Source organism: Equus przewalskii, chromosome 19 (genome assembly GCF_037783145.1).
Source record: "Equus przewalskii isolate Varuska chromosome 19, EquPr2, whole genome shotgun sequence".
Taxonomy (NCBI): domain Eukaryota; kingdom Metazoa; phylum Chordata; class Mammalia; order Perissodactyla; family Equidae; genus Equus; species Equus przewalskii.
Genome location: NC_091849.1, coordinates 42,439,196 through 42,463,627, shown reverse-complemented (window position 1 = coordinate 42,463,627; position 24,432 = coordinate 42,439,196). Strand labels below are relative to the sequence as shown.

Here is a 24,432-nt window from a genome sequence, read left to right as displayed (position 1 = left end):
TAGGGGTGGACAGCTCTGCTCTGGCCCCAGCTACCCAGCGCCACAGCTCTCTCCTCTGTGGCCGTGGGAGGGCGCTCAGCACCCGCACACTGGCACTGCCTCCCACCTCCAGGGGCCCCTCACCATTGAGGCACTCCATCTCTGGCTCCTCGCCCTCAGGCTGCTTCTGAAGCCGCTTGGCTTTGCAGCGCTTCTTGCAGTAGAACATGAGGCCCAGCACAGCGATGATGTAGGCCACGGCGGCGCCCACGGACAGCCCGATGGTCTGGATCATCTTGTAGGGAGGAGGGCTGCCTGGGCCCTCGGACTCCTCCAGCACAGGCTTGTCTGAGAGAGACACAGGGAGGTCTGCAACGGGGGCCACTGAAGCAAACCCAGCGCTACTTCTCTTCCAGCCCCTCCCCACCACGCACGTATGACAAACTCCCAGACACTCGATGGCCTGACCAAGACAGAGACCCAGGGAGGGTCATCACTGTCACTGGCTTCAATAAAGGCCAGGTCCTCAGGCCCTACCAAGGTCATATGGAGCTCTGAGGGACATGGGGCCAGTGATTCCCAAGTTGGTTGTGCATCTGAACATGAGGCCGGTGATACACATAGAAAACACACCTGTCAGGGTGCCAACGCAAACCTACACTGTTTCTTAACAAGCTTCCTAAGTGACTTGATATCATGAGCCAGGCCCTGAAGAGCAGCGTGTGGGAAGTTTTGGTTTAGAATCCCAGACCCTGCCTAGCACAGAGCAGGTCTTTCAAGAAATGTGGTTTAGAAGGATCTTCTAATCCAGGGGCTTTCAAAAGCCTAGGGTCCCACGGAGAAAGAGGTGCCAGGAGTCACTGGGGAGCTGAGGGAGAGAGGTCCAAAGAGGAGACCATGCAAGATCCCCCAACTCCCACACACACCCACTGGCTTCAACCAAGGGGCCTCATCACCTCACTGTGATCCATTTAAAGTCCCATGTGAGACTTTGTCTAGAAAAACACTTCTGCCGCTAAACCAAAAAAGCTTGAGAACTTCTCATTTAAACTACTTTCATCTTATGTGAAACAAGCCCCTGCAGAGGAAATAACACCTCCAAAGGCATAGTCAGGAGAGTTCTTGACCCTAGTCAGGGCCTTTTAACTGAAATATCATCCTCTCTGGGCCTCCAGGGCAAAGGGAGCTTGTCCTGCTGCATCCCAACTTGATGCCCTCCCCGCCCACCCAGGGAGATGTGTGGATACTGCAGGGGACCTGGGAGGAAAAGTTTTAGGACAAGAGCTCTCCCCCAACAGCTCACCCCCCGCTGTGGAATGTTATATAAGTGACAGCACAGCTTTAGGCAAGGAACCTGAAACTGAGCTATGCACGGTGGGGGGCACAGCTGGATCCCGGTCCCCACCACAAAAACGGAGTAAGTGACTTCTGTGTACAGGGGGCCAATGCGTACAAAGATGAGAATAAGTCTGGCCCCACAGCTTCCTGTGCAGGACACCCCTCCCTGCCCCTACCCACAACGTAGAGGGGGGCCTCTGTGTGCTTGATGTTGCAGCTGTTGCCCGCGATGCAGGTGTAGCGGCCCGAGTCCTCAGGGGCCACATCATGGATCACCAGGGAGCCGTTCTGGAAGATGTGCATCCTGCCAGGAGAGAAGCCACAACACTGCCCACCTTGCCAGCTCCTGGGGAGACCGGGCTGCAGGAGAAGTGGGGTGGTGTGGGAGGGAGATGGCCCTACCTGGGTCCTAGCTTGGTAGGGTCCAGGATGCGGTCTTTGCCCTTCCACTGAATGAGTGGCTTGGGGTCCCCCTGGGCCTCACACCGCAGCAAGGCTGTGTGGCCCTGGTACACAGTCGTGCGCTCTGGCTCCACTTTGAAGGTGATGAACACTGGATGGGAAGAGCCCAGCAAGGGGCAGTGAGCAGTGTGCAAGGGGGTTAGCAGGGGCCTGCCAGCCCCAGCCCCAGGCCCTGCCCCAGTCACACCTGCCACAGTGAGCTGGACGTGGGCGCGGATCTGGCCCTGCAGACCATTGGAGGCGATGCAAGTGTAGTTGCCGGCATCATCACGGGTTACCCTGGAGAAGTGCAAGTTCCCGGCGTTGTCTGTCACCCACTCTGGGAGGCTGCTCCCATCTACAGGGGCAACAAAGGGAATTGTGGGATTGACCAGTTACATGAGTGGCTGGCAATGTCCTCACTCACTCACATCAACTCAAAAACACGTTGTTGCTCCTGACTATGCAGAAAGTCCAAACTCCTGAGCCAGGCATTGGGAGTCCCCCATTATTAACCCCTTTTCCAATTCTTCAGTCTCACTTCCTTCCACTGTCCTATATAACATCACTTCTGCCAGCTGGACTTCTGATTGGCCCTCGATCTGCCTTGTTCTCATCCTTACTGCCTGTCACTTCTCACTCCTAGAACCCATTCCAGCTCTTTGCCACCATCCCAGGCTTCAAATCTATTTTGAACCTCCCACAGAAAGCTTCCCCAGACCACCTGAGCAGAGAGCCCACGTCCTCCTCAAAACCTACAACCCTACTCTCCAACTCTCACTGTTAATGGCAATGTAAAAACTAGTCCAGTCCTTTAAAAACAATTTGGCAATCAGCATCAAGGGTTGTAAAAATGTGCATAGCCTTTTATACATAATTATTCCATTTCTGGGAATCTTTCCCAAAGGAAATAAACCCAAATCCAGAAAAAACTTTGGCTTAAAGACGTTTATTGCAGCAATAAAAAGACAGAGAGAGAGAGAAAGACAGAGAGAGGGAAGGACAATGGTTAACAACCCAAATCTCCAACATTTAGAGAATACTTAAGTAAATTAAGTGAATCCAATCATTGGAATATTATTGCAATCATCAAAACCAATGTTTATGTATAAAAACATGGAGAAATGCTAGATAATGTTAAGTAAAAGAGGATATAAAATGACATACGGTTATCTGCATCTTTTATTTCTATAGTAAGGGTGACTTACTCATGTAAGTTAAATAAGTGAAAATTATATGTACATACAGTTGTATAATAAAATTGCTATGTAAAAACAAAAAGATACACATAGAAAAAGAAAAAGGAACAAATCTAATGATGATGGATGGTGGGGTTATGCATTTTTTTCTCCCAAAATGTTCTAAAGGAGCCCGTGTTGCTCATATGTCGGAAAGGATGACTATTTTGAAAAGGGGGAGGGAGGACCTTACAGCACCGTCTGGACCAATCCAATCACTTGTTGCCTTGAGTCATCTTCTATGTTGTCTAATGCTGTAATCTGACCTCTTTTGTGTCTGGCTTTTTTCTTCCTAACTGGACTACAAATCGGCCCTACATTTCTCGTCTATCCCACAGTTCCTGGCATGGAACTGGGCGCTCAGCTGGTCCTCAGACACACACACATCTGACCAGTGGACTATCCTGCCTGCCCCCCAACCCCTGCCCACACAGTTCCCACCTGCCCGTATCCACTTAATAGTGGGCTTCTCTCGTCCTGTGGCTGAGCAGGGCACTGTGGCCTCCTTGTCAAACTCCATGCACTGCTGCGGCCGGGGCGGTGGTGTGAACTTGAGCTTCTCTGTTTCAGGAGAGGAAGGGTAGGTGGGTGAATGAGGAGGAATTGAGGAAGCTAGACAGGCTGCTACAGGCCTGAAGACCCTGGACCCTGCTGACCCTTCCCCTTTACTCTCCTGCCTGCCAGGCAAAGTGCTCTCCTCACACATGCCAGCTCACCCAGCACTTGGACGCGGGCTTGGGCCTCGATGCTGCCAGCTGGGGTGCTGCTCACGCAGCGGTACCACGTTCCATCGTACACCTCCACGCTGTTGATGCGCAAGGTCCCATTCTTGGAGACCTCGAACCGCGAGTCCTACAGCAACACAAGATGTGATCAGGAAAGGTCTCAGCCTGAACCCCTACCAACATCCCCCTGGGGACAGCCTCTGGGGAAAGAGTGCTACGGGTGTGAGCACAGTCAGCAGCAGGAGGGGCTTTCGCCCCATCCACCAGCAATGATCCTCGTTCTCACCTCCGAGATGAGCATCTGGTTTCTGTACCAGATGACTGTGGGTTTGGGTGTGGCCTGGGTCAGGCAATGCAAATAGCCTGGCTTGCCCTCCTCCAGCTGGCTGTCTTGGGGCTTCTTCAGCCACGTGGGCACAGCTAGAGAGACGGGGACGAAACAGAAAGTTGATTAACATGTCTGCAAAACCAAAGGATCCAAATCCAAGAAATTCTCATACCCTGCTAGGCCCTGAGTCCAGAAACCCTGTCTGCTCTGGTAATAACTGCAGCAATTACGCCTTAGTGAAGCCCCAGGCGCCAGCATCTTCCAAGTATTATCTTTGTTAATGGTCACAACAAACCCCCAAGGGATATATTCCTGTACCCATTTTACAGCTGAGAAGACAGAGGTTCAAAGAAGTAATGGCCATTTGCTAATAATACATGATAGAGAGAGGATTGAAAACTCCAGTCTGTATGACTCCAAAATCCTTGTTCTTTTCATTACCCCATAATGCTCCAAGGCTTGGTCCTCAGATCTCTGCTCTGTTTTAGCCATACTCATTCCCTGAATGATTTCATTCGGTCCACGGCCTTCAATACCGTCTGAGTGGATGATTCCCAAACCTATACCCTGACTCCTGACCTCCCCCCGTGAGCTTCAGACTTGCACATCTACTATCTACCGGCATCTCCAACTGGATATCTAATAGGCATCTCAAGCTTTATATGTGCAAAAGAGAACAGCTGATTTCTCCCCAAACCTGCTCATCCCAGTTTTCCCTATCTCAGTAAATGGCCCACCATCAAGCCAATGACAGAAGCCAAAAATCTAGCCTGACTTCTCAGTCCCCCCATCACATTCATTCTACACAAACCCTGCCTACCTTAGCTCCAAAATATATCTGGAATACGACCACCTCTCACCTCCACTGCTCCCAGCTCTGTTCAAGCCCCTTCAACATCTCCCCTGGATGATGATGGTCATCTACTAACTAGTCTCCCTCCTTAGACTCTTGCCCCTAACAATCTGGTCTTCTCAGAACAGCCAGAGTAATCTTGTGAAAAGCCACTCTCCGACTTAAAACCCCGCAAGGACTTCCCGTCCTCCAACTGTGTGTGGGAGATTGTTAGCAAAGATGGCCATTAACGGTCCTCCCATCTCTTGAGTCTTTGTAATGTGATGATGCCCCTTTCCCACCAAAAGGCAGAGTCTAGGGGCCGGCCCGGTGGCACAGCGGTTAAGTTTGAATGTTCTGCCTCAGTGCCCCAGGGTTCACTGGTTCGGATCCCGCGTGCGGACATGGCATCGCTTGGCAAGCCATGCTGTGGCAGGCATCCCACGTATAAAGTAGAGGAAGATGGGCACAGATGTTAGCTCAGGGCCAGTCTTCCTCAGCAAAAAGAGGAGGATTGGCAGCAGATGTTAGCTCAGGGCTAATCCTCCTCAAAAAAAAAACAACTAAAAAAAAAAAAGGCAGAGTCTGTGTCTCTACTGTCTGGATTCTGGGTGGCCTGTGACTTGCCTTGTCCTACAGAATACACTGGAAGTGACACTGTGCAACTTCTAAGTCAACGCTTTGAGAAGCCTTACAACCTCCACTTTAGCACTCTTGGGACCCAGTCCCCAGGTGAGGAAGCCTGAGCTAGCCTGCTGGAGCAGCCATATGAAAAAGAACCAAGGCACCCTGGTCAACATCCTCAGTCAACTGGCAGGCATGTGAGTAAGGATATCAGAGAACAGCCAGCCACCAGCCGACCTATGGGCTGACTGCAAACACACGCGTGAGCCCAGCCCTGCCGACAGGGCTGATGAGCGTCCCAGCTGAACCCTGCCCATTGAATCATACACAAATCAATGGCTATTGTTTCAAGTCACTAAGTTTCCGAGTGGTTTGTTATGCAGCAGCAGATAACAGATACACTGGGAATACAAGTCACAGTCCCTACTCTGTTCTTACAGGGCCCCCAAGATCTCACTCTACCTCTCAGACAACTCAACCACACTCATCATCACTCACTCAACTCCAGCCACACAGGGTACTGCCGTCCCTCCAAGATACAAGCCCATTTCTGTCTCAGGACCTATCCACACGGCTCCTTCCTTAATTTAAGTATCAACTCAAATGCCACCTTCTAGAAAAGTCTTCTCTAAACTCCCCCTGGCCCTCATGCCATCTCTCTGTCACTTACCCTATTTTATTTTTCTTCATGGCTCTACTGCCACTTAAAATTATACACTTGCTCATTCAACTGTTTTTCCTGTTTGCTTTGTTGCTCCTTTTAGACTATGCGCTCCACAAGGGGAGGGATTTTTGTCCACTTTGCTCACTCCTGCATTCCCAGCACTGGGAGCAGCGCCGAGCACAAAGAAGGCACTTGATAAATCTGTTGACGGAAGGCAGTCACGGAGCTCTCCCTCCTGCAAACTCTATCCCCTACCCCTCCGCACCTGGATCTAGCCCTGCCCGCATCATGCACTCTCTCTCTAACTTCACAGGCCTCCTCCTCAGAGCACAGTGCAGGGAACAGGGCACGGCTCACTCAGTGCCTGTTGAATGACGGATCAAAGCCGGCATCCTCCACCTTCTGCATGCATAAGCATCACCTGGCGCACTTGTCCAATGCTCTCTTCGTCATATCTATTGCTTTTTTCCTCCTCTTATTTCACAAGTAGTATGTCCATTGTACAAATTTAGAAAGAATGACAAATAAAATTATAATCACCTATAACTTTGTCCACCATCACCTTCCCAAAAGAGAAAAATCTCTTTTATCCACTTCATTTGATCTTGCTGACCATCTTGTAGGGTAGGCAGGGAGCTATTAGCCCCAATTTATGGATAAGGAAACTGAACCCCAGCAAGGCGGGTGACTTGCTACCCATAGTCACTTAGCATTGGGAACTCTAGACTCCCAGTCCATTGCTCTTTCCTCTGAAGCCAGAGGATCATTTTCTGTGAGGGCTGTCACTCCAACCTCTGTGCCTGGCTCTCCACTGTCTACTCCAACATCACCTCCCAGCAGCTGACTGATTCCCAGACCGCAGGGCCCAGAGCTGACAGGGCCTTGGGTGAACACCACGGAAGCCTCTGTCTATCACACCCAGAGCCCAAGACCTCCTAGGACCTGGGCTCCCCTCCATCTCACCTCGACCTTCAGAGCAAAGGTACTCACTGGCCACGGTGATGTTGACCTCCTGTCGCCGTTGACCAGCCAGGTTGGCTGCGTGGCAGGTATAGACACCAGCATCGCTCTCGGCAGTCCTGGCAAACACCAGCTCATGGCCCTTCTGGTAGACTCTGCCGTGGGCGGGTAGCCGGACACCTGCGTGCTCCCACCACACACTGGGCTCCGGCAGACCCTGGGGGGGCAGGCAGGCCACACGCTCCTCGCTGCCAGCTGTGAACACCCGTGGCTCAAATGGTGGCATGTCTTCAATCTCTGCAGAGGTGTGAGCAAACAGCTGATTAGTGTCTCAGGGTACCGAATGTTCTCCCATGGCAAGCCTTTCCAGCACAAACCCTCCCCTACAACCCTCAGCATCTTCTCTCCCTAACCCCAGCATCCTCTTCCTACCTCTGCCCTCCAAGCTTCCCTCCAAGGGCAAACAGGAGCCTAAATCTCTACATGCCAACAAAGCTGAAAGCAGCCCCGCCCTCGGCACCCCAGACCCAGACACACACCTGCCAGATGAAGCGTGGCCTCCAGGACGATGGGAGGGCCCCTCTGCCCCTGGCCAATGCAGCGGTAGAGCCCTGCATTGCGTGGCCGGACCTGGGTCAGCAGCAGGGACCCGTTGGCAAACACCGTGGCTCTGCGGAGGTGGGGGGGACTGCGGAGGGGAAAGAGTGCTATGTGGAGGAAGTGGCCCACAGGCCTACTTCTGCAGGGAAATGCCAGGGAACCTTGTCCCACAAAGGTCAGAGATGTAGGAAGCAGTCGGCCAGGAACAGGGCAGAGAGAAGGAAGCTGACACTCCACGTTGGTGTGTGTGTTCAAGTGCATGTGTGAGTGTGTATTCTAACTACAAGAGACTCGGCTTTTGGGGCGGCAAGGTGAGCAGCAGTGCAGGGAAGAGACAGCAAGTAATCAACAATGTGCAACTGCAGAGACGAAGGGGCCCCCTTCCCGCCGGGTCAAGATAAGCCTGCTGCTCAGGCACCCAGCTCCAGCAATCAGAAGCCCCTTGGCCATACCAGATCAACTACTGATGATGTCCTCAGGGCTGACGCCAGGTGGGACCCAAGCCCCTAGCCTAGGGAGCCACATCCCCAAGGTCCACGGCCACACCTGGCATGGCAAAGGTGCTCTCTGCTCTCATAAGGCCTGGGTGAGGACAGAAGTCCCTACAGAAGGGCTGCCACCTCCCAGCACCTTCTGGAAATGTTTGCTTCCTCCAAAAAACACGCGTTGTGTGTGCATGTGTGCACATGTGTTAATAAGGTGTCCTTGCCATTCAGGACCTTCCTATTCAGACTGTGATCACCAGGCCCCCTCCATCCCTCAGTCTCTACCCCCATCCCAGAAGACCCACAGGGACAGGAGAGGAGGGAGAAAGAAGTAGAGCCACCAGTAGCTCATACAGTGTCTTTGTGGGAACTGGGAAAAGATGCCCTTCTTGGAGACTCTTCCCTTTGTTGGACTCGTTTTATAACAGCAAGACATTCTACTGCCATCTGCTGGAAATTTGAAGTAATACATGTACAGACCTATCATGTCTGTGATAGGAATCTCATTCCCCTTTAGAGAACACACATGTGCAGTACACAACCTGTACCACTGTACATGAAGGCCCCCTGCCAGATGCCTTACCGGCTGCGATTAGTGATGGGAGTCTCATCTTCAAAGACCCACTGCAGGCTCGGGGGTGGCTGGGCTGAGAACTGACAGTGGAACATGGCCTCCTCATTCCTCGCCACTACCACGTCCTGGGGCGCCTGGACCACCCTGGCAAAGCTCTCATCTTGGGTGGAGGAAGCACAACATGTGAACAGGCAGGGTGGGGAGGCCACTCCCACCCCCACCTTACCTTCTACACCCCTGCCCCAGGCTCACCAGCAATGCTCAGAGTGAAGTTCTGGCTGCTGCAGGCCTGACCAAAGGCATTGTGGGCGCAGCAGGAGTAGAGGCCACTATGCTCAGGGCTGGCTGGCCGGAGCATCAGGTTCCGCTCCTTGCTGCTGACTGTGTGGTTGCTCTGACCATCGGAGAGGGGGTTCCCATCTCGGAACCACTGGTAGGTGGGCCTGCGGGGCCAAGGGGGTCAGCAGCAGGGAGCAGGGGTACTCAGGTGGCCAGCGGAGAGGATACAGAATGAAGGGGTCAGGGCTAGACCCCTCAGTTTACAAATGGGGAAACTGAGACCTGGGGAGAGGAAGTGACTTGCGCAAGGGCACACAACAACTCAGGGGTAGAATCAGGTTGAGATTCTAATCTCTCAGCTCCCAGAATCCAGGATCACTCTGCAGCACAATGTTGCCCCTCCTCAGTCACCAGGGGCTGGTGTGAGGCAGCTTATGGGTAGGGTGGTTACAGGATGAAGGTGCATCCGAATAGAGTCTACCATCTGGGGACACATCCCTGCCTGTCTGGAATAACCCTCTCCATCCCCACTCTCAAAGTCAGCTCCTTACCGAGGGTGCCCATCAATGTGACAACGCAGCGTGACCTGGGTCTGTGGCTGGATCTCGGCTTCTGAGGCTGGATGCTTCAGGACCACAGGACCAGTCTCAATCCCTGTAGCAGAGGCCACGGTTGCAGAGTGAAGGACGGAGCAGAGCAAGGGTGGGAGGGCAGAGGGGAAGGGAGACAAGCAGGAAATGATGGAACCTAAAGGCTCTAGAGCCAAGAGACGGCACAGGGAAGCCCTGTGAAGCTGAGGGCAGGGCTGCAGACGAGGACCCCAGGGACCAAGTGCCTGCCGGGTCCCTGGTAGGCCAAGCCTGACACTTGGCCACATTGCCTCATTGCTCTTGCCATTTGCAAAAGCATCTAGCAGATAAATGGGTCCAGACTTGAAGGAAAAAAACACATTTGGAAAAATTAAAAGTTTCCTTTCCTCTGAAGAAGAAACTCTGAAAGACCTGACCACGACTGCACCCGGCCTGCCCCATTCAACTGGAGACGGGAGAAGCTGCGGGAAAGGAGGGGGCCTGCAGGGCTCAGGAGGTGTGGGTGTAGTGAGGGGCGGGCACAGCCCCCGGCTCTCACATTTGATGTTGAAGGAGGCATTGGCACTGCGGGCTTCCTCTCCAGTGGCGTCATCCCGAGCCACGCACTGGAAGACTCCTGAGTCCTGCAGCCGGTCCACAGCTGCGAAGCTCAGGCTGCTGCCCTGGGCGAAACGCCGCTCGGTGTCCTGGACAGGGGCCCCATCCAACAGCCAGTACACGTGTACTGGGCCCGGGGCCTCGACTTCACAGCGGAGCAGTGCCCGGCGCCCCTGCAGTGCATCCTGGGAGGACGGCTCCTTGATGAAGACAATGGCTGCCTGGGCACCTGCAGGTGGGGACACAGGAGAAGCAGGGTCAGGAGGAGCTGCAGCCACAGTCCTAACACAGGTCACCCATCACCCTGTGCACAGGAGGAGGAAAGGGGCTGTGCACACAGGAGGCGAGAATAAGTGCAGGTGAGAAGGATCATGAGACCACAACTGCCAAGTGTCCACTGAGGAACTTTTAAACTGTGATGGGTACTCCACAAGATACAAAGACGCAGTACCCTCCAGGAGGCCTGTCTAGAGAGGGACACAGGAAAACAATACAGGACGTGGCAAGGCTCATGCAAAATGAATGGTGGGGGCACTCAGTGCCTCTAGAGCACAGAAGAGGGAGGGAAACTTAAGAGCTGGGGTGGGGGGCCTGGTGGCACACACAGGAGGCTCCCTGGAGGAAGAGGGCTTTGGATATGCAGGACCAGATCACAGGAGGTCTTGATGCCAGGGATGTTAGCAGGCAACCCTCTCCACCATCTTCAGAGTCCAGGACGTTGAACAAACTTAAATCATGATTTAAAGAGCATCTTAGAAGGATTCCAGGCACTCACACCCACTGAGGGTGCAGCGTCAGAGGCGGCCACAGGTCGGACAGGGTGCTCTGAATCCAACCCATAGACGTTCTTCAGCCCAGCATTCCCCAGGGGCCTCTTTGGGAGAACCCACTCAACAAGGAAGAAGCCAATATTCTCTAGAACTTGGGTTATTCCCAAAGACATGCCAGCGCCACCCGACACCTACTCTCTATCTCTAAGGATGGTCTGTGGCCAAGGCTGACTTCCCTGGGCTAAATTGAGAGGTTGGCCAAGTGGTTCCGGGTTTTCAACTGACTCCATTCTCCCTTCTGCATGGCTACAGTTCAGCCCTGGCCGGGGCAGGGGGCAGGGCACCCTTGGAAAAGAGGGGCCCTGCAACCAAAGGTGGAACTGCAGCCAGTGGGAACAAAGGGAAGAGTGAGAAGGCTGTGCTGAGTAGCAGATGGGTTGGGGAAGCAGAGGGCAGGGCAGGGCAGGCGGCACGGTTATGGCGGCAGGAATAACACATTGGTCTTTGTTCCCAGCCCACGCGGGTGCCCTGCAGAGGCCTGGGGCTACTGGGCCTGGAACACCAGTTGCCTGCCAGAGGTGGGTGATAGCACAGAAGAGGATGTTCCCCACCAGGAAGAAGCAGGTCACTTGTGGCAGCTATGTGAAGAAGCAGGCTCTGCCTCTGGCCAAACTGGGCCGGCAGGACAAGAAGGAAGAGGTTAATGGTGTCCTGCCCATTCCCTCCCAAACCAGTGGAGAATGATCTTGGCCCAAAGAGTACCCTTCCAGGGCCAGCCCTAGTGGCCTAGTGGTTAAGTTCAGCACACTGCACTTTGGCAGCCCGGGTTCGGTTCCCGGGTACAGACCTACACCACTCGTCTGTCAGTGGCCATGTTGTGGCGGCTCATATACAAAAAGAGGAAGATTGGCAATGGATCTTAGCTCAGGACAAATCTTCCTCAGCAAGGGAAAAAAAAAAAAGAGTACCTTCTAAATCCCTAGAGGTGGGGTTTAGTTCTTTAGGGCCTAAGAACAGTCTCCTCATAAAGTCAGTGTCAAGGCAAGTGCAGGATCCCCCTGGGCTGGGTCCAGATGAGGGACAGCCCCTGGTGTTGGTCTATCTCCCAACATTCTCAGAGGGGCCAGCCATTAAGGCACAGAGAGGTGGAAGTGGCTCAGACCATCTCTATCACTGCTCGGTGGGGATTGCTGGCTTTCTAGATTCTAGGGATAAATCTCCCCCATGCCGGGCTATCTCGCCAAACGTGCAAGTTCACAAATCTGCCCCCTGGACACTACTGATCACCGTGACAATCCAAACACCCCCACTCATTTCCAATCACCAAAGAGGAGTGGGCCCTGCCCTGACTGGGCAACTCGGTACAATCTCTTTGTAGTACAAATGGGTAAACTGAGGTCCAGAGAGATGAAGGGATTTCCCAGAGATAAGACAGCTAATTTGTGGCAGAGCCAGGACCATGACCCGAGGAAGCCAAATCCTAGACCCGCATTCCTCCCATCCCCATAAAGGAACTCAAAACCAACCCTGGAAGTATCTGCTCCCACAGCCGGTCTCACTCCCCGCTGCCAGGGAGCGAGAGGTGAACACACCTCCTGCAGACAATGCCAGGCACACAAAGGCACTCAGCAAACACTGGCCGAACTGAGGTTAACCTCACAGGAAGTGTGGGGCCAAAGCTGGTGAACATGGAGGGGTCCAGAACACTTCCTGACCGCCTCTCACGACACAGATGGGCAGACTTGAGCTGGGGTCCCAGTGGGCCTCTGCCTAGGGGACTCACCAAAATATTGGGACCCTCGACCCAGAACTCCAGGACGCTCGTCAAAGGCCAAAGAGAGACCACCTGCCTCAAAGTGTGGGCCAACCCCCACTTCCCAGCTCGGCTTGTCCAGACACAGTGGGGAGACGGAAGTCTCGCCCACGCAGAGGAGCATTAGTTAAGGGTTTGGAATCAAGACAGGTCTGGCTCAAATCCTGACCGTCATACTCAGTGTGTGACTGTCACACACAGTGTGTGTCTCAGCTTCCTCTGCCTCTCTCCTGAGATTGTCATGAGTCACAAAGGCAGTGATGTGTGTGAAGTGCCTCGGACAGAGCAAACTCAGTGAGCAGCTGCTACCCTTACTATTATCATTATCACCCTTCCTGCCCAAGGACTCGCACTGTAAGGACGTGAGAAAGCTCCCCCCCTTGCAAGGCCCAGGACCACTCTCAGACCCTGGATGGGGAGGAGTTTGAGGGGGATAATCAGCTGCAGGGGTGGGATGGCAGGAAAGGGGCCGTGGGGCTGCAGGAACCACAGACCACTTGCCACAGAAACCTGAGCTGGGACAAGGGATGGCATGACTCAGAGGGACCCCAGCTCAGCCTCCTGGGGCTGGGGCTGCTCCGTGGCTGTGGTGAGAGATGCTGCATTCCCAGACTGCCACTCAGAGCCCCCTGCGCCCCCACGACAGGGCCTGGGAAACATCAAAGCCGGCCCCGCGGGGCCCTCTGTCCTGACGTCAGCTCACAGCAGGTCCTGGTTAGTGCTTGGCTGGGGCAGACTTTAGATGTTACAAAAGGCAGGGAGAGCAGCCACCAGGCCTTCTCCAAGCCCCCAGGCCCTGCTGTGAGCCCGCATCTCGGCCACGAGGCTCCTCGCGCGGGAGGCTGGCCCCCAGCACTGTGGCACCCACGTTTGCTGAGAGGACAGCGTGAGGTGTGCCCAGTCTGGCCATCTGCGCGGTTTGCAGGAGAGGTTGGTCTGTTGTTTTGTTTGGGGGAAACGGGGAGGAGACGCAGAGGCAGACCGAGGAGCCCCCAGCAGAAAGGCCAGACTCCAGAAAAAGAGGGACGGGGGGGGAGGAACTCTTCAGAAGCTACGGCTGATACCAACAACAAGAAAGGGAGGACAGCAAAGGGAGAAGAGGAAAGCTTTCGGGGATTGGGATGGTACCTGCCTCAAGGTGGTCCAGTCACCAGCACATTCCTGTTCCTCTGACTTGAGGATGCCCCCAGGGCTGTGGTCTGGGGAAGGCCTTCTCTGGTGGAAGGCACACTGGGCCAGGGCTTCCCAAAGCTGCTCCCTTTCACAGTCCAGCCACACCGTGCATCATGCCTTCTACACACAGGCCCTCACGGAACACATCGCCGATGTGCCCTCAAGGCAGCCGACTCAGGTGGCAGCTTCGATGCCGCCCAACAGCCTGGCTGCTCCCTAGCAGTGCCACCTTAGCCTGGCCTCTCTGCACCCTTTCTCTTGCAGTGGAATGGGGACCCTAGCCCTAGCACAGGGGTTGTGTGGGGCTAAGTGGGTTCACATATGCAAAGCCGACAGCACAGCACGGAGCGCATGGAGCGCAAGAGGGCACGGGCTGCCTCGCTGGGCACGGTGGGCTCAAAAAGCCACTCGGCAACGACAGGCAGGCAGAGCCATCTGCCCACACCAGGTGCCAACCCCAACAAAGCTGGAGCTGCAAATACCCAATAAGGACATTTTCCAAGCCATTTTGTTGGCTCCCCAGCAGCCATCTGTATGCAGACACTCACTCTGCCTGTGCCCTGCCCCAGTCCCTGAGAAAGGGCCATGCGGGCAGCAGCCCAACTCCTGCTCCCCAACCCCCAGCAAACGCTCCCTGCCCCCCAGCAAGCATCTGGTCTGGTGCCCACCCTCCGTGCTGGTCTCTGGGCTCCAGGCCCAGTCGACCCACTTGTGTATACGTGTGCATGTATGCATACACATATGTGTAAACATGATTTTATGGAGAGCAGAGAATGACAGGAAGTTTTTCTGCTCTGAAGTAATTTCAGCTACTTTGGTCCAACTATCCATCTGGGCCACTCAACTACCCATCTCTCAGGGCCTTATCCTCCTGATCCAGGAAAAACACCCCCAGGACCCTGAGCAGTGTCCAGAACCTGCCAAACCTGACCAGTTGATTCTGTCTACCTTCTCTCTCTCTTACTAAAGAAATTCCATCCTTCAGACAGATGCCGTAGGCTCAGGCTGAGATACCCACATGATCCCTGTGTGGCCCTGGCATGGGCATTTTGCACAGCTGTGTGTGATCGTGCAAGTGACTGTGACCTCTCCCTCGCCCCAGGCCAACCAGCCACTGACTCCTCCACACCTAAGACTCAGTCTCTGGCTCTAGGGCCAGGTCCCTGTGGGGACATCTTGACTCCCAGGTGACCCCGAGAGCCCAGGCCAAGGTGGCTCCTGTCGGGGCAGAGAGACCCCTGAGGGAGAGGTTTGCCAACTTCCTGTGCCCTGTCTGGGGTGATGGCATCAAGACACAGGCCAGGAGAGGTAGCCCTCAACTCGAGACGCACCAATGATCCAGGAGAAAGAGCAGCCCCCAGGGCCCTCACTCACACAAGGACAGCCCTCCTCACAAGTCCCCTCCATCCGGAGACTCTAAGGGCACCAAGTGGGAAGCCCCTGGGGTATGAGGGCCACCCCCCTCCCCAAGGGGCCGACACTGGACCGCAGACCCTTGGCCTTCAGGGATTTCACTGGCACACTTTCAGCTGCTCTGAAGCCACTTCAAAGGTCCACGGCCTGTAGACATTTGTGGGTTTTTTGAGGAACAAATCTCAATTGCTGCAGGAATAAGTCTGTTGGATGAACAGCAAGCCCAGTCATCCTCCCGTTCACTGAGGTCGGCAGAAAAAGAAAACGGTGCAGCAAGATTTGTGAATCTGGGGATCTAGAATGTCCCTCTCAACCACCACTGGTGTACCACCAACATACTGTACTGGTTTTTGCACCAGCAACCCAGACTGTCTGATGATGAGCTCAGAACATTCAGAAGGGCGCTGAAAATCAGCCACAGCTGACTCCAAGACCCAGAGGCAGAGCATGAAGTTCCATCCCCCTTCCATCCTCCCTGAGTCTACAAAAGGCCCCAGGTCCACTGACAGGAGCCCCGCAGCCCTCCACGAGCCATCATAGCCCCTGCTTGGAGCAGTGCAGGAGGGAGTGAGCCAGGGACTCAGCTGAGTTTTCCTGTCCCAGGACTTAACCGTAAATATCTGGAGAGGCTCCCACATCCGGATTAGAGGAACAGAACAAAATGATCAGGGATTAGGGCAGAAACAATCTAGCAAGCCAGCTCGCCTACCTTAGATGAAAACCACAACTCGGACCTGCTCTGTCCATTCCTGGAGGCCCGACGGGGGGAAGACCAACCCCTAAGGCAGGAGCGGGTCCTTGTGTCCACCATCACATGGCATCCGAGCCCAGAGAGACAAATACACCAGCCAGAGATGTGGTTTAAGATGCTCCCCAGCAGGGAGCCATATCACCCAACCCTGGAACCAGCCTGTCTTTTGTTGGGGCTGAGGGGCCCATACCGGGACAGGTCTCTCACCCTTAGCAATCCCTTTAATAGATACAATGTCTCCAAGGAAGCAGCAATGAATTAAAAACCCAGCCAGAGTGAGGCAGTGTGATCAGGCAGAAGGAACACCGGGTTGGGAGACCTAGGTTCTAGTCTCAATACACTAACAAGCACTAACCACTGACAAGCAGAGTGACCCTGGCTGATCACCACCTCCACGCCAGACAGTTTTATTATGTCACATTAGAGAAATGAGAGGATACAACTGGACAGTCACCAGGACCTAACACCAGACTTGCGGCAATCAGCCTCAGAGGCAGCTACAGAAACAAAGGGCTCACTCCCCAGATCCCCCTCCCCACCCCCCAGCCTCCAGCTGCACAGCCAACCCCTGGAGCCACGTGGCAAATGGAGGGCCAGCCCCAGGAGGGATTAAGAGTGATGCTATAAATGGCAGGTGTGCGGGTCAGAGGCAGCTGGGGGTTGCAAATAGGGATCCAGCATCACTTCTGACAAGCTGCTGCCATTCCTGCGGCTCAGCTTGCATCCCGCCTCTCCAGGAGATCCCGCCTCTGCCTTGGCCACACACTTGCACTGACAGCTCACTGCCTGTGGCACCCCTGATGTTCCCACCTGTGCTGTGACTGAGCGCTGCATCCCCCAAGCTGGCCTGTAAGGTCGAGGGGAGGGCGCACACTCATGCCCAGTATGATACACTGTGCCCCGGCTGTGCAATAAATACCCCACGAGCATTTACCAGGGAAGGAAGTCACTTAAGAGTCTATCTGACCTAAAATCTTGTCCTGTGTCTCCCTTTATCCAGTCTTGGCCAACTTAATTTTCCTCTCTAGGCCTCAGTTTTCTCACCTGGAAAACGGCAGCCTTGAAATTGATTTTAGTGATTCTTTGTCAGGCCCTTAGGATGTTCAAATGAAATACACACGCAAGAGCCTACATTATTTTTCAGGGAAGTAAAAAACCCCAAAAGTTGTAGGGAACTGTAGGCCCCAGATAAAAATGTCCTTGGATAAGGTGATCCCTGGGGATCCAAAGGCCTGGTGAATGGGGGAGGGGGGCTGGAGCAGAATTGCCAGGGAGAACCAGGAGTTCTCTGCATCGTCTATGCCAGGGGACAGATCCACTCTCAGCCCCAAAGTTGGTGTGGGGGAGCAGCAGCCAGCTGTCTCCTGAAGACACCAGTGAGGGGCCTGAGGAAACAATATACATCGCAGGGAAGGTGATGGGGCCGCTGGACCAAGAGACTGGGAAATGAGCCAGAAGCTCAACCCCAGGAAGACTTCAGGATGCTCAGCCAGTGTGCGCAGGGACCCTGGAGGGGATGAAGAGTCCAGCCCCTCATCATCCTCATGGAAAAGGACTGGCCACAGGCTCACAGCCACTCATTCAAGCCTGCAGGCCCAACCAGGTCTGACGCCAGGTGCACTGGTGAGGGGCTCTGGGAGACCAGTGAGAAGAGCTCTGCAGCGAGCCTGGGAGTCAGCTTCCCGTGGTCTTTCCTGTGCAAGCAGGGGGCAAACTAAATGACAGCCTGGGGACCACAACCTTGGGACTTGCTGGACTGAGCTTTAGTTTATTAAATTTCAAGACAGGCTCAGAAAACTCTGTGAGACTCCGTTTTCTGAGCTCTTTTCTACCCATTTATGCCTCAGCCCTGGGAGGCTGATAAGGCAGTGAGCACAGACCCCAGACCTAACTAGAGCCGCCACAGCACTTCACCCCAAATTCCCTGTGGAAAGGAGACCATGATTCCCTGCCCTTTAGATGGAGTGGCCTCAACTCCATTCAATAATGAAAACTCTCCTTGGCTCCTAAAGAAGTTAAAATCTCCCTTAGACCTGCTCTGTCCAGTACGGTAGCCACTAGCCACGTGGGGGTATTTAAATGTAACCTTATTGAAATGAAACAAAATTGAAAATTCATTCCCTCGGTCCCACTGGCCACATTTCAAGTGCTCGGGAGCCACACGTGGCAAGCAGCCGCTGTACTAAATGGTGCAGCAAGAGAACAGTTCCGCGCCTGCAAAAAGTCCTACTGGGCAGTGCTGCCTCAGCCCCTCTGTCTGCTTCCTGCCGGCCCTGTGCACAGGCACATTGTTTCTCATCCAAAGAACCCTCATCACGGGTCAGCCTCCTTTTACAGAGGAGGAAACTGGAGCCAAGGCTATCTCAGTAAATGGCACGGTCAGGAGCTGCCCTTGGATCGGTCTGGCTCCTACATCTGTGTTCTTTCCATGATGCCAAGCTGGCTGCTTTTCATTTCTTTGACTTATTTCCTTTTATCCGCACTCCCCCCACAACCATTCCATCGTGTTTAATGTAAATCCTTCCCTTTGTATGTGCTCTGGTAAAATGTGATTACTGTTTCCTGCGGGGGTATTTTTAACTTATGTAATGGTCTTGAGTTATCTCTCACTCTGCTTCTTACTTTTTTCTACTTAGCACTAGGTTTTTAAGATCCTTCGCTGTGGCCATTTCCTACATCCTGCTCTTCTCTCCAGTACGTGAACATACTGTTGGGTTTGGGGAGGGAAGAAGCAAACGAAATTTTTTAAACAAGTAAGCAGATGAACACAGCTGGCCATAGTTTCAACATCAGCCTTTGCGTCTACACCCTCCTCTCTGGATGCCCCCAGTACCCTGCCTGGCCTCCGTGACCACACCTAGCCCCACGCTGCCTGTTTCCCCCACTCATCTGGGTACGTGCAGAGTCTGGTGCAACACACATGCACGGACACACACACCAGATTCTCCTGTTGCCCTTCCTCCTCCCCACAAACCCAAAAAGTCACTGAAGAGGCTGGACCTCAGCTGGTTTCAAAGGGATGAGAGTCAGTCTCATACTTTTATATTTAGAAGTGCTCTGCAAACCACTTCCCGAAGCAGACAAGAGCGGGGAATGTGAGGAAATCACTCTGCTATGTGTGATGTGGAAAGCACGAGCCACTCAGGGCCTGCGGCAGCGGGCTGCATTTGCCACACACCCGATGACACGCAGCAATGCCTAACACATGTGCAGGAGACGAACACACCCCTTGGCAGCCTGGAGGAGACCCTGTCGGACAATGCACTCGGCAGCCTGGCTGTCCCCTCCGGGCCAGGCACCAGGAGTCAGAGCCAGACACCATCTTCAAAGTGCCCCTCCCCCAGCCTTCCTTTCTTTCCTTCTCCACCTGTCTGACCAACAGCTGCTTTTGGAAACCAACCCTTCTCTCCAGGGAGGGGTCTTAGAAAAGGATGCTCCAGGCTTTAGGCCTCAACCTGGGACACAAAGAGAAGAATTCAGACTGAGGGAGGAGGCTTGGAAGAGCCATTGGCTTGAAAAGGCAAGGGTGCCCTCCTGGACTCTAGGCTGCTGGGGAGGGATGTGGGGGGCAGGATTTTGCACAGTGCCCACTGCCTCCTTCTGAAGACAGATTTGCTCCTGCCATCAAAGCTTTCCTCTCAGTCACCTCTGCTACCATGGATGGCTGGGAAAATGATGGAGGGGTAAGATACGTTGTAGTGGGGATAAACTACTATAGCCATGATCATTGCTCAAATATTATTCAGATGTAATGGAGTCTGGCCCAGTGTCACTAGGTGTGGGGGCAGGGCTCAGTGGACAGAGGGGGAAGTGGAAGGCAGACCAGCTGCTTAATTAGTCAAACCATCAGACAATTCCTAGAATCCTCATAAACCTCATTTTACTGCTTAAAATGTAAACTTTCTAATAAGGCAAAACTAATTTTATTCTTTTATTTAATCTTTTAAGTGCATTACTAATGATTTGCTCTTTTATTTTTTAAGGAAAATATCCAAAAAAGAGTCTTTTTTTAAAAAAAAAAATCAGCTGTTTAGAAAAAGCATCTGGCTCAAGATGGCAAAATAAGTATTTCAATCTCCAAATCAATAACAACAGATGAGAAAAATACAAACTGATGAAAAACAGACAGAAACAATTCCTTGTAAGTTATTTTTAAAAGCACTGAAAACTTGCAACTCATCATCAGATGCTTAAAAGCCTAGGGATAACCAACTTTGGGGTGGAAAACGTTATAAAACATAAAGCACACACAAATAGCTGAAGGAAAAAAAAAAAGCCCCTAGGAGTGGCTGATGCAATAACCAAATTGAATAGCCAAAAAAATGACAAAGACCTAAAGTTTATTTCATGCCTACTCGCTCGATCTTTAAGTCAGGGTCTGGAAGGCACGAAAATCTGGCTTCACTTAAATTTGGAACTGGCTGTCCCTCCATTCCAGGAGGGGCCTCTTACAAAGCTCTAAAGTCACGCTTGTGGCTGAGGCGAGGCGGGGCGGGGGGGGGGACACTGCCAGAGAGACAGAGGGAGATGGGAAGATGAGACAAAGCGCACTGGAGGGAGATTGACAGAGAGAAAAGAGAGACGGAGGGAGAGAGAGAGAAGGACATAGAGAGAGACACTGACTGATGGACTGAATGACAGAGAAATCTACAGCCTGAGAGGGAGACAGATAGAGAGAGACAAACAGAGGGAGACTAGCAACTGGCAGAGAGAGACAGAGACAGCGACAGAGACAGAGGGAGATCGACAGACTAAGAGAGAAAGAGATACTGGCAGAGAGAGACAAAGAGAGAGACAGACCTGACAGAGGGAGAAGGTGGGAGATCAACAGATAGAGAGACATGGACAGAGACAGAGTAACAGAGTCATAGAGAGACCCAGAGAAAGGAACAAGAAAATGAAGACAGAGAGCACACGTATGTACACACACACGTAAGCACACACAGGGCCCCCCATGCCTGTAGAGCAGGCCCCAGCCCCACATGTACCCCACTGTCCCCCGGCAGATCTGTCCCTGTGTCTCTAGCACGGAGGTCCTCCCACCCGCTCCGGCCACCCTCCCCAACAGCTGCAAGGGCTCCAAGTCAGACAGTCCCTGGCTACAGGCCACATGGCTGCCCAGTAAAACACTAGACACGAAAGGTTACAGCTAGCCTGAAGGTGGGAGACCTGCGGATCGAAAGGAGAGGGGAGGGGGTTCTATATAAGCCAGATCAGACCATTCATATTGGAGACCCCTCAGATTAGAGGCTCCTGGTAAATAATTCACCAAGAAAAGCACAGTAGCTTCCCCGGGCTCATCCATTATTCACCAAGATAAATGTACCATATTGTTATACTTCCTGACATCTAAAAATGGTCTGAGCCATTAGGCCAGGAGCAAGAAGACAGCGGGGCAATTTCTACCCACCTTTTCCAGAACCCCTGACCCAGCAGTCCTGCTGCTTTTGGAACTCAGTCTGCGGCTCCTCACGTAGGGCAAAGCATTCGACTTTCAGAAAGGTCCATGAGATCCCGAGAGCAGGCCCCCAAACAGCCCTCAAGAGTTCAGTGCCAGAGATCAGAGCTGTGCCCAGAAAAGTCCTGAGTAAAACCGCCAAGTTCAAGACCCCAAAGGATTTGGCCTTCTCAAAGGGAAAAGGCAACTGCTTTGTTTGTATCTGTCTAAGGGCAATTCTGCTCCTAGAAGGTACAGAGTTTGACTTTCATGTCAAATGAGTGTCAGCTACCAAAAGCAGAAAGACCTGCATCCTAGACTCGGCTCTGAGCAAGCCACGCTGTTCTTCGGGCTTTCGTTGCCCCATATGTAAAACCAGCGAGCTGCTTTTCATCCTGCAGGGCCTTTACAAGGATGGAACACCCTCTGGGAAGCTGGAGAGGTACACAACTTTAGGGTCCTGGCCTACAGCGTACAGGCAGGATGGAGCTGGAGCAAGAGCTCAGAGTCTAGAGTCAGATGGGCTGCACTCAAATTCTACTCTCCCACTCACCAAGTGGATGACCTTGGGCAAGCTGGTTATCCTTATGGTGCCTCCATTTTTGTATCTATAAAATGGTGCCAATAATTCTATCTACCTCCTCGGTTGAGAAAAGTAAATACACATGTTAACAAATGTAGCATGTTTGGAACAGTGCCTGGCACACATTAAGTATTATAAGAGTTTGGGCTCTCAGCTATTATTTATTGTCATTATTATGTTTTTCATCTCTTAGGAACTACATCCCATCGCAACATCTCTTACACAGTGTAGGCCTCCCTTGGCATTCCTCTCAGGCAAATCATTGGGAGCTAGAAAAGTGCCTGTTCGATTTGCCACTCACCCAATCTACGATCTGGGTATAGTGGGTCTCTCTGGACAGACCATGCAGTCTGAAACTTTGTCCCACCAGTGCCCGACAGAGCCTCAGAGCCACCTGGTCACCGGATGCACATATGTGGGGCTGTGCCGTTCAAGGGGTGCTGCCCTGTGGTGGGGAAGTTCTGCAGGGGTAGCTGCTGACGGCTGCGAGCCTCCACAGCAGTGCCCTACCAGCTGCTCATAGTTTCAATCACTCCCCTCTAAAAGCTGTTCAAATCAGAGGCACCTTTAACACAAATAAGAATCAGAGCGAGTCCGTCTGGGTGAAAACGGATCCAGGCCATCTTAGAATGAGGGAGTCACTGGCCTCAAGAACACAACTGTAGTGAGGTGCGGGAAGCACAGTGAATGTTCATGCACCAACTAACGTCTGGAGGTAACTATCAGACTTCAGCTTTCTGATCCCATGAGGCCCCAATGACAGAGGCCTGGAAAATTCTATGCTTTATAAAGGAAAACACCTGACTACATAAAATAGAAGTTGTAAACACTCTCAATGGCAAACAAGAAATTAGGAAAATGATTTTCAGCAAATGACGGAAGAGAGATTGCTGGCCTTGATATATAGTTACAAATCAATCATAACTACTAAAATTTTAACAGTGACATGGTCAAAGCATGTAGAGTCCTCAAAACAAATATAAACGATTGATTAATATAAAAAACGTTCCAATGCACTAGTAATCTAAGAAATGCAAATTAGACTAAGTTATTCTGCCCATCAAATGAACCCCAAGATTTTAAAAATAACATTCAACACTGGCGAGCGTATGGAGAAAATGGTCCTCATACTTTGCTGACAGGAGTGTAAATAATAATTCCCTTCTGAAAAGTAGTTTGGTAAAATTGTACCAATAGGCTAAAAAATTCATGCCCTTCCTCACTGGAGAAGGGCCTGATTCCAGGTCTGGGGCAATAAAGGTGCAAGATGAGCCTGGAACATCTTATCACACGAGGAAAGACTAGCAGGGTCACGTCAAAAGGTTCAGGGCAGGGGCCGGCCCCCTAGCTGAGAGGTTCTAGCACTCCTCTTCAGCGGCCCATGCTTTCACCGGTTCGGATCCTGGGCACAGACATGGCACCGCTTATCAGGCCATGTTGAGGCTACGTCCCACATGCCACAACTAGAAGGACCCACAACTAAAAAAATATACAAGTATGTACTGGGGGGATTTGGGGAGAAAAAGCAAAAAAAAAAAAAAGAAGATTGGCAACAGTTGTTAGCTCAGGTGCCAATCTTTAAAAAAAAATAAAGGTTCAGAGCCAACTTAAAGAGGCTCCCACAGGCCAAAGACAGGCCCACTTAAGCATCCATGAGGGTAAGAACAACATGGACTTAAACACAAAGAATAAACTGAAAATTCATGAGTTCAGAATGATTAAAAAAAGCGCCCAAAGCCTTCCACTGGTCCCTTTTCTTTCCTTTTTTTTTTTCTTTTTTTTTTGTGAGGCCATTGGGCCCTGAGCTAACATCTGTTGCCAATCTTCCTCTTTTTGCTTGAGGAGTATAGTAGCTGAGCTAACATCTGTGCCCATCTTCCTCTGTTTTATGTGGGATGCTGCCACAGACCAGCTTGACGAGCATGCTAGGTCCGCGCCCGGGATCTGGCCCGAGAACCCCAGGCCGCCGAAGTGGTGCCCGTGAACTTAAGCACTATGCCACCGGGCCAGCCCCTCCATGGGTCCCTTTTGAAGGATGCTAGAAAACCAACTCATTATTCTAAAAACTGGTAAAGAATCAAGCATTTTTCTCCTTCTTGCACAGCTATGCCTCAGGGTAAGTAAATAGTTCATGAGGGGAGGTTTGTCTTTATAGAATTCTCCAGCTAATAAATAGAATATCACCATGTCACAACCCCCAATGAAAGAATGGATCTAGCAAGGATTACTGATGGCTGC

General features: G+C 52.4%; 1 protein-coding gene across 2 annotated transcripts in view; it reads right to left on the bottom strand.

Moving 5' to 3' along the window:
• Positions 1-24,432, bottom strand: part of PTK7 (protein tyrosine kinase 7 (inactive)) — a 58,407-nt gene that overhangs the window by 12,343 nt on the left and 21,632 nt on the right. For both annotated transcript variants that reach the window (XM_070584647.1, XM_070584648.1), the window contains exons 2-14: positions 10,196-10,483; positions 9,619-9,721; positions 9,041-9,231; positions 8,798-8,948; positions 7,669-7,817; positions 7,160-7,426; positions 4,008-4,141; positions 3,713-3,848; positions 3,438-3,557; positions 1,967-2,116; positions 1,720-1,870; positions 1,494-1,621; positions 124-327 (exon numbers count right to left, since the gene is read on the bottom strand). In XM_070584647.1, coding sequence (XP_070440748.1) covers positions 124-327; positions 1,494-1,621; positions 1,720-1,870; positions 1,967-2,116; positions 3,438-3,557; positions 3,713-3,848; positions 4,008-4,141; positions 7,160-7,426; positions 7,669-7,817; positions 8,798-8,948; positions 9,041-9,231; positions 9,619-9,721; positions 10,196-10,483 — 2,172 coding nt within the window. The remainder of the gene's footprint in view (positions 1-123; positions 328-1,493; positions 1,622-1,719; positions 1,871-1,966; positions 2,117-3,437; positions 3,558-3,712; positions 3,849-4,007; positions 4,142-7,159; positions 7,427-7,668; positions 7,818-8,797; positions 8,949-9,040; positions 9,232-9,618; positions 9,722-10,195; positions 10,484-24,432) is intronic.